The sequence below is a fragment of the Cervus canadensis genome, chromosome 1, assembly GCF_019320065.1.
Source record: "Cervus canadensis isolate Bull #8, Minnesota chromosome 1, ASM1932006v1, whole genome shotgun sequence".
NCBI classification, from domain to species: Eukaryota; Metazoa; Chordata; class Mammalia; order Artiodactyla; family Cervidae; genus Cervus; species Cervus canadensis.
The window spans coordinates 123,490,364-123,500,407 of record NC_057386.1 but is presented as its reverse complement, the minus strand read 5'-3'; the positions used below and the strand labels follow the sequence as shown (position 1 = coordinate 123,500,407).

General features: G+C 50.2%; 1 protein-coding gene across 2 annotated transcripts in view; it reads left to right on the top strand.

Annotated features, from left to right (window-relative positions):
* The first annotated feature begins 6,038 nt into the window (after window positions 1–6,038).
* CUX2 (cut like homeobox 2) overlaps window positions 6,039–10,044 on the top strand; it is a 268,803-nt gene continuing 264,797 nt past the window's right edge. For both annotated transcript variants that reach the window (XM_043440683.1, XM_043440674.1), the window contains exon 1: window positions 6,039–6,283. In XM_043440683.1, the coding sequence (XP_043296618.1) occupies window positions 6,221–6,283 (63 nt within the window). In that variant the 5' untranslated portion in view covers window positions 6,039–6,220. The remainder of the gene's footprint in view (window positions 6,284–10,044) is intronic.

Sequence of the window (10,044 nt, the reverse complement as noted above, 5' to 3'; positions counted from 1 at the left end):
CGTTGCTTTGCGGGGGCTCCTCTCTAGCTGTGGTGTGCCCGCTTCTCATGGCAGTGCCTCCTCTTGTTGTGGAGCACAGGCTCTAGGGTGTGAGGGCTCAGTAGTTGCGGTGAATGGGCTTAATTGCCTTGCGGCATGTGGAAGCTTCCTGGACCAGTAATCAAATTTGTGTCCCCTGCACTGGCAGGCAGATTTTTAGCCACTGGACCTCCAGGGAAGTCCCTTCATCTTTCTTAATAATTGAATAATATTCTCTGGTAGATGTACTGGTCAGCGTGTGCCTGTGTGCTGTAAGTTGCCTCAGTCGTGTCCCACTCTTTGCAACCCTATGGACTGTAGCCCGCAAGGCTCCTCTGTGCATGAAATTTTACAGGCAAGAATACTGGGGTGGGTTGCCATTTCCTTCAGGGGATCTTCCAGTGATTTGATTTCCAGTCTGGGGATCAAGCCAGTGTCTCCTGCATTGGCAGGCGGATTGATCAGGGTCCCAAACACACAAACAAAAAATCACCTGAAATTTTTCACTTACAGAGGTGTATGTTAGGGAATGTTAAGGCACCCAGGTGCTGGCAAGAGAGAGCCATTTATACCTCAGATCTGAAGAGATGTGAGGAGAGAGAAGTTACTGGGGCCCAGTGGAGCAGGAGATGGCCAGCCTGACAGGGGTGGTGACCGTAGAAGGCCCCAGCCACTGCCAGGACTGCAGTGAAATAGGGAGGGAGTGAGGGAGTAAATGTCCCAGCCTTTCTCTGGGCCTTCTTTTCTCTTACCAGGGCCTCCCACTATCCAAACCCAGCTAGAAGCCAGGGAGCAAGGAAGCCTGGGAGGTGTAGTCCGTAGGGGTCAGAGTCCTGGGACACTGGGCAGAGCAAGAGGAAAGTGAGTGAGGAAAGGGACCAAAAGGAGAATAATCAGCACAGCAAGAATGCACTATCATCTGTTTAGTCTCTAACACGTGAGGGGAATCAGGCCGAGGGAGCCTGTCCCTCTTGTGTTGTTCCTCTCCAGTTTAATTGGTAATTGAGAGTTGGCACATAGTTAAGGCTCCAGCTCTTGTTTTCTGGGCATCAGCTTTTCCTCTCCATAAGAGGCAAGGCGGGCTCAGAGGCAATGAGCCCCCAGGCTAATGTGAGTGAACTCCCGTATCAGTGCTGGTTCTGCCATCTTCACAACCATGAGATCATGAGCCAGCCACTGCCTCTCTCAGGGCCTCATTCCTTCCATCTGCAATATGGGAATGCAGATCTCTGTCCTGTTCATTGTGAGGCCAATAATAATGAAAGGTACTAAATACAACATGTTTACATAGTTTTACATAGACTAACTCACTTAATCTTTAGCACTTTGTGCGATTATTAGCACTATTGTACACATGAAGAAAATGAAGCACAGAGAGGTAAACTAACTGGCTTAAGGTCACAGAGCTTGTAAGTGGCCAGCTGGAATTCACATCTAGACAGTCTGGCTCCAGAGTCACTTTCCTAACCACAGCGTTATTTGAAATGATTTATTTATAAAGCGCCCAACAGCCTGTGCTGTGTGTGATTAGTCGCTCAATCGTGTCTGATTCTTTGCAACCCCACGGACTGTAGCCTGTCAGGATCCTCCAGGTGAAAATACTGGAGTGGGTTGCCACGCCCTCCAGGGGATCATTCCAACCGAGGGATTGAACCCAGGTCTCCTGCATTGCAGGCAGATTCTTTACCCTCTGAGCCACCTGGGAAGTCCAAGAATGCTGAAGTGGATAGCCTATCCCTTCTCCCCGGGATCTTCCCACCCCAGGAATCGAACTGGTGTCTCTTCTTTGCAGGTGGATTCTTTACTAGCTGGGCTACCACAGAAGTCCATCCAACAGCCATTAGTAGGTGCTTAATAGTGGTGATGGTTGACAGCACTGTGTCAAGTGTTATGCATCTAAGGGACTGCTGGCTTGGTTCTACAGCCAGTCACTTCAGCCTCTGGATCTGAGACCTAACCATGGGCCAGCCTCCAGGGACACCCCCTTGCAGGTGTCGGCCGGACACTGCCATATCCCTTACTCCTCTCCCAGGGCTGTTGAAAACTTCCAGATGAATTTGGTGTCTCTACTTTAGTCTTTCTTCCTACCCGACAACTGTGGTGGGCAACATGGAGCTACTGAAGGACATTTTCTTTTGTTTCAGCTTTGATGCTGGGGATTTCGCATATCATTATGTTCATGGCTAAGGCCCTGCCATTATCTTCCCCGGGATTCTTGCACAGTTTATGAATTTCCTAAAGGATCTGGCTGTCTCTCTGCTTGTGCTTTCAGGACAGGCTGCTCCAAGCCACTCTCTGCTTTTTCTGGGATGGGGAAAGGATGTCTTCTTTGCCATTGTAATACTCATTGTAATACTCATCCTGATGTGTGGGTCTTTGAGAATCAAGAATCAACCAGCAACCTGCTTAGGTTTTTGTATATCTGTGTATGTGTGTGTTTGTGGCAGGGAGAGTGTGCTAAGAACAACAACAAAAAAAAAACAGCTTTTCACAAAAATATTTAATATTTTAGTACTTTAGTTCTCAAATCCAAGGCTGATTGTTTGCTGAAAAAGTCTGAGTTTGCTGGTCTTTCATTAAGGACCATCCATAATAATATCATTTCCTTGGCTAACTCCATTCATGGGGTAAACACTTAACTGCTTAATTCATTATTGCTGAGCCTGAGACGGTAACAGATGCCTTTGGAACATAAGCCCCCACATCTAATAAGGCACAGGCTCACGATGCGCTTGGAATATGGTGGGGAGAGACGGCTGAAATTTATTTTGTGAATAAAGCAATAAGCCACTAAGCAAAGCTAATATGTTTCAGCTCAGACAGAAAGACACGATCATTCAGTATTTATGTAGCAACCTTTTCCTCAGTGGGACTGCAAGTTTCTACCATTAAAATTGTCGGAATTCTTCAGAGACCCACTGCATTAAGTCATTTAAAAATATCACAGACTTAAAACAATCTGAATTATTGGATTTTCTCGCTGCTCCTCGGTAAGCATGTTTGCTGTGGCAATTTCCTGCTCGGTCAAAGGTGCAGCCTACGTCAGTCAGGAAAGTAGAAAAGTTCCATGCAAAAAAAAAAAGAAAAGTTCCATGCAGAATTTTTATTTGGAAGTCCAATAGTCCCTAACAGTTGAGACAAAGTCAGACGTAAATTTATTATTTTTTCTTTTAACTTTGTCTTTTGACGTAATTTCAGATTACCAGAAAGGTTGCAAAGAAAGTGCCAAGAATTTCTGTGTACACTTCCTCTGGAGTCCTCAAATGTTAACATTTTGCAACATTTGCTATGTCATTCTTTCTATACAGATAGATTTCGATAAACAGATGCATATTGTTTTTGTCGGTACTGTTGGAGAGCTAGTTGCAGGCATGATGGCTTTCCCTTTACTCCTGAATACTTTAATATTCTCTCTGAAGGATATGTTGGTATATAGCCACAGTGCAATGATTAAAATCAGGAAATTAACATTGATACAATACTATTATCTAATCTGTTGGTTTATTCTAACTTTGCTATTGGCTCCAGTTAATGCACATTCTAGTAAAAGAAAACCCCGGATCATATATTTTAATCGCTTGTCAAATCTTTTTTGCTTTCTTTAATCTAGAATACTTCCCCAGCCTGTGTGTGTTTCATGTGACATTGACATTTTTAAAGAGACTAGCTGTTTATTTTCTAGAATTATCCCTCCATTTGGGTTTATCTGATATTTCTTCACAATGAGATTCAGATTATGCACAAATACCACAGAAGTGGTGGTATATCCTTCTCTGTACATCATCTCAGGAGGTATATGATGTCAGTTCCATGGCTGCAAAGTCAGATGTAAATTTACACTTGATCTTAGCCAAAAGGCCGAAAAGCGATCAGATGTAAATTTAAAATAATCTTTCATCAAAACCTTGATTTGTTAAAAATTGCTTTGAAAGGTTTCACACTCACTCCAGATTTTCTACTACAGGTCTTTAAAAAACAAGACTCAAAGACAAGGAAGCTGCAAGCTTTACAGATGCTCAGGAGAAAATGTAGCCATTAAAAAAAATTGCCATGTGATAGTTATGAAATTTCCCTAAATTCATTTTGCAGAATGAGAGCTGTAATTTAAACGTGAAGTTATCGAGAGCTGAGATAAACCACACATCACGTGCAATTTAATCTGGCAAGGAAACAGGCCACTCGGAATTGCTAACTAGGCCTAATTCATTGCATCTTGGTGAACGCTGTACTTCTGGTCTTATGAGTCTTTCAACTTGTGCATTAATATATTTACCCAGGCCTTATGGAAAATGTATGGGGATAGTAACAGAAATACTGTATCCTTGTTTAAATCACATTACATTTTTTAAACAGCTCAAGTGATTGCTTAGAAAGATCACACCTTCTTCTGAAGCATTTATTAAACAATTATTTACTTACATTAAAAACTTTAATTGCCTTGAAGCACGTGTTCTAAGACACAAATATTGGAAAATCATCAAAAATATCCATCACGATTCTTTCTTCTTTACAACTCTTCTAAACTTTATCTTTTTTATAACCCTCTGTATTGATCTATTGTCCCAGACCAAGAGTGATGTCAGAAGTCCAAGCTGGGTCATAAAAAGAGAATATAATTTCCATTTGCTGTCTATAAAAGCAAATCTTTTGCTTTTATAGAAGAAGGGGGGGAATGTCTCCTTTTTTGGGGGAGGTGGGGCAGAGGCTAGGGTAGGATTGGTAGGGGGACATGTCAGAAAGGGTGACTGCTGGGTCAGGAGAAGTGTTAGTTATGAAGCGGGTTGGGAGATCTGAATTCCTCCTGGTTGGTGGGTGTAGGACCTTGGGAGGAGCCTGGGGACTTATCCCTTGCAGAGGCAAGATGATGGAAAAAATGTAAAAGAAATCTAGCCATCCCTGCTGTCCAGCGTTGGAGAAATTGCAGAAGACCAGAATTTCCACCAGCTGGGCGAAAGACTCTCTCCCAAAAGACAATCATAATAAAGGAGGCCCATACTGGGAGGGAATCTGGGGTCCCCAGCTAGGCTAAGGACCCCGGAAAAATGATTGTAACAGTGGCAGAGACGTCTGTAGCTGTTAATTATCCAGAGCTAGGCTAGGCCCCCCCTCAACATATAACGATAAAAGCGAACCCACTGTGGGGGAAGAAACGTTCCAGAGGTTTTGCTAAGAACCCTCTCCAGTAATGGGAACAGTAAAACGACCTCCCATTCTAAAGTTGTCAAGAGCACATGATAACTGGACTAAAGGCTCCTGAAAATAGTAATAAGAATCTCTATTGCAGAGGACCCCCGGAAAGAACCCATTGCTATGGCCAAGACACCGCCTCCCAATAATACAACTCTATAATGGCGTGGACCCTGCGCACGGCAGTGGTGACATTTCCGACAACTCAGTGGCGCCCCCGGGCGGCTGCCACCCGCCCACTGGCCGGCTCCCAACAACCCGCCCGCAGGGTAGTCTACGCAGCTCTAGCTGGCGGCTGCTACACTCGGATGCGAAGCTTAGCTGGCTGGCGAAGGAGCGGCGGCAGCCCGAGGCACGTGTTGTGTGCTCCGATTGCAAAAGAAAAAAAAATGCATTGCAAACTATTAACTTTTTTTTTTAAGTATGCATTGCTGGGGATGGGGGATAGGCAGGTGCGAGGCGAGGGTAGGCGCCCCACGCACCCGCCGCCTCCCGCCCCCGCAAACTTCCCTTTGCATTGATCAGCACGTTACGTCAGTATTGATAAGTTTGCAAAAAGCCAAAGTCAAGTGCAATCGCGCGGCACACCGACCCCGGACTTGGGGGGGGAGATGCAGCGAGCGCTCCGCGGGCCCGGGAGCCGGCTGCAGGCAGGGCAGCGGCGGCGCCAGCGCCTCTCGGAGACGCTGCCTCCCCCCACTCCTCTCCTCCCACCCCATCCCCGGCCGCCTCCCCCGGGCGGGCGCCGAGCTCCCCGCCCCGCGCCCTCCTCCCGCGCCCTCCGGGGGTCGGGGGGGGCGCTCGGCTCCCGGGCCCGGCGGCGGCGGCGCGGCGGCGCCTAGGGGCAGCGGGTGGCAGGAGGCCGGGGGGCGCCCGAGGGGCCCCGGGCGGTGGCGCGCAGGGCCCGGACTGCCGGCGGCGGCCCCGGGGCTGGGGGGAGTCCAGCCCGGATATTGAGTGCAGCCATTGAGAAAAGCCAAACTCTTGTGTGTGTGCGTCTCGAATAGCCCCCAAGATGGCCGCCAATGTGGGATCGATGTTTCAATATTGGAAGCGATTTGATCTACGGCGACTCCAGGTTAGTGCGGGCAGCACCGGCCGCGCGGCCGCGGGGAGCCCTCGGGCGCGCCCTGGGCGCACTGGGGAGGTCCCCAGGAGGGCGGTCGGGCGCCCTGGGGAGGCGGGCGGCGGCTGCTGGGGCTCGCCGGGGCTCGACTGCCCGCTGCCTATCGATAGGTATTAGGAATTGATCTCGCCGCTGCTCTTTGTTCGGTTCAATCATCGATTAGCCGCTGCGACCATGGAGAAGCGCTAGTGAGCCCATGGCCCGGGGAGCGAGCCGGCGGGTGAGCGGCGGAGTGAGGCGCGAGGAAGGCAGGGTCTGCGGTCCCAGGCAGGGGGCTGCCGGCGGGACCCCGGGCAACCCCCCTTGCGCCGCACTTTGCGCGCCTCCCAACTTCGCGGCGCCCGGGGAGGCCGCGCAGCGCGCCGCGTGCCTGTCCGCGCCCGGCTGGGGCTCGGGCGAGGGAGGGAGGGAGCTGGCGGGCTGGGAGGAGGAGGAGGAGGAGTGGGGGGGAGGCATCCGGGGTTGGCTAGGAGGCGGCTCCGCGCCCCGCCGCCCGCCAGCACCTCCGCCGCCGCCGCCCGCCTCGCTGCGCAGCCCGGACGCGCCGCCACCCGGGGGCCGCTGCTGCCGCCCCAGCCGCTGCAGCCACCGCCTCCGGACTGGCCGCCTGCACCGGCAGACCTCTCCTCGGGCCGGGTTCTCGGGGTTCGTTTTTGCCTCTTGCTTTATCGCCCTTGCCAACCTCTTTCCAAGTCTAGGTGGGGACGGGCGGTGGAGATGGGCCCGGGGCGCGCGCAAGTTTGCGCTCCTGCCTCAGGGGCCTTGGAGAGCCGGGAGCTGCGCAGAGCAGGTGACTTCGGGCTCTCGGGCCCACTGGAACTTTTAAATGGGAGATTCCCTCGCTGTTTTCTGCCTCCTGCTTTTCCTCTCCGCCACTCCTCTCTTTTCTCCTCTCTCTAGTCTTTTTTTTCTCTTTTCTCTCTCCCTGGGGCGACTCCCTTCCAAACTCCAGCGCTTTATCCCCGTTCCACCTTTTTCTGGGAGTCTGTGAGTCTCCTCCAGATTTGGGGGTTATTCTCTGCTGACCCAATAGGAGACTGGGCCGCGGGGTGGAATCTCGCAGAGAACTGTGCGCAGGAGGCACAACGCTAGCCTCGGTCCTTGCCCAGGTGCCCCAGGATGCTCCTGACAAGCCCCCAAACCCAGGAATCTCCCCGAGGTGCGGCGGGAACCAGGGGCGGGGAAGTGGTGCTGGTTACCGGGCGATTAAAGCATCCTGCCTTGGCCTTGACATTCTTGGAAGAAGGGAGAGCATCAGTCTGGAGATAAAAACGAACCCCCCCCCCCTTTTTTTTAATCCGCCTGCAAATCTCGTTAAGTTTCTTCTGATAAGTGGTTCCAGTGCCCCCCTCCTCCTGGTGGCTTCCCAACCCCCCTCCTTTCTAACCCCTCACTCCCCGCAGGCCCCCTCCTTCAAAGCCAGTGAGCTGGAGAGAAAATCGGGGCACTCAGGCATGCAGTTAATAACTGCAAGTGCCTTGCAATTCCAGGTCCTCACTCGAGTTGGGGCTACAGTTTGGTGGCCATCTGAGGCGGGCAGGGCTGTGAGCTGTGGTTGCTGTTTTAAATGATGCTAAAGTGGCCTTTCTGGAAGAGTGGGGGATGGGGGAGAGAGAGAGAGAGAGAGAGAGAATGGGAGAGAGAGAGTTGGGCAGCCACATTGGGCTTGGCACGAAGGCCAATGGTAATCGTATTCCCTGCTAATGTTTGTAAATGAGACCCGGGCACGGCTGGGGGACAGCGTCTTTATTTATGATTGATGTTCTGTAACATAAGGAATGACAAGAACGTGGCAGACAAGAGGAGAGGAACCAGAAGGGCTGGCGAAAGCCCTTTGCAGGGTCCTATTGTTATTCTGGGCTGGAGAAAATTTCCGCGGCGAGATTTACAGCGCTGGTATTTGCTCCCGGTCGGCCGGAATGTCAGTTAACACAATTTTCATTAGATAACTCGTTTTCAATCTGGGGAGCTTGGGCTGCAATCGGGAGGTGGAGTGAGACCTGGGCTGGGTGCTGAGAGGTGGGTGCGGCTCCCAGGGGGCTGATTTCTGAGCTGGAGTGGAGGGGCTGTTGAACCTCAAGTCTCTCCTGTGTCAGGCTCAGGGGTCTTTTGTGGAGCTGTTGAGGTCACCCAGATCTTGATTCCAGTTTGGACTCCCATTGATCTGGGAACCCTTTGTTAGGGTTTTAGAAGATGCTGAGGTGAAAAAGCAAATTTGAACTGGAAAGGATGAAGATGGGGGTGATGGAAAGCCTTGTTCAGGTGATGGGAAAATAGAGCCAGGACCTCTCCCTGCACAGGGGGTATACTTAGGGTGCAGGAGAGAGGGATATGTTCATTACAACAATGGCTGGTGTGTTTGGCACAAAAGGAGAGGGCTCTGGGGAAAGGGTTAAGCTCATTTACATGGATATTAAGTGGGGGGGGGGTGTCCCTTTGGGAGTTTGAAAAGCTGTACACTTTAAGAGAACAGAGTTACATGTGGCAGTGGTGTACAGATATTGAGGCCCTCACATCTGCCGTGGTCTCCACCCTTGTCCTGAAATGTTCAGGTTTTCCCCTGCCCAACAGGCCTGCACCCCCCACCCAGCCCCATATTCTCACTGATGGCATTTTTGTTGGAAACGGATTATGAGCCTAAGCACTTGCGCCTGGGATCATCTCTTGTGCATAACGCTAATGACTCCATGCCACACTTTTATTTTCATTTTTTTCCCTTCCCACTTTCTGTTTACAGGGGAGATAGCCAGAAAGGAAAACTTAAGCTGGCTCGTTCCAAGATCTGGGTAGGAAATGTGGGCCCCCACTGCAGGCCCCGTGCAGGCCAAGAGCTTTGGGCTCACTTGTCCCGTGGCCCCGGATGTTTGTGAGTGTGAGGAGGTGTGTATAGCTTCAATTCCGTGGTTTCTTGCAACCTGGTTGCTGAGCGTTGAAGTGGCCAAGGTGGCCTGTGTCCCCAGGCCAGACCATGCTACCAAGGCCACTCCGATAGTGGCAAGAAAGGTGACCTTGTACTGGCCCGTGCACAGCCCTCTGGAAGTACCTATTTTTCAAATATAGAAGCGATCTGGTTATTATTCCTTCCAGTGCCATCTCTGGACACAGTGGGGCTGTTTTCCCAGGATGGAAGTCTGTCAGCAGTCTTAATGATGGTGAAGATGCTGTGACATTTGGTACCCTGCTCCAGGATCCCTGAAACTGCTTCCCCCTGTCTTTGCTGCTGCTGTTTCTGTCGGCTGCTAGCAGTTCAGGAAACGAGAAGAAATAAAATTCTATCCCAAAGTTAATGCTAGGCATATTTCATTTGGTTATAAGATTGCTTTATGGTGAACATTACTAATGCAGTATTTTTTTATGGCTTTTCTGTGTATAGTCATCGTAACCGGATTCATACCTTTATGATTTTCTTTTTCTGCTTTACTTTGCCACTTTTTAAAATGATGCTCTGGGCCCAGTCTCTCACTATATATATATATTTTTTCCTTCAAAGAGTGTTAATCAAGCTAACAAGAGTTGGTGCTCAGTCTGAATGCACATCTGTTTCTTGGGAGGAAAGAGGTTGGCTGGAAGGATCACACTGTATGAACTTGGGTGGAAAAGGCAAATTCTGCTCGGGGTGTTAGCCTTGGGGAGGAAAACTGATGGGTCCTCAAATGAGATAAGCTAGACTTTTTGTGAGGAGTTTTGGAGAAACTTCTAGGAAGGCCCAATTT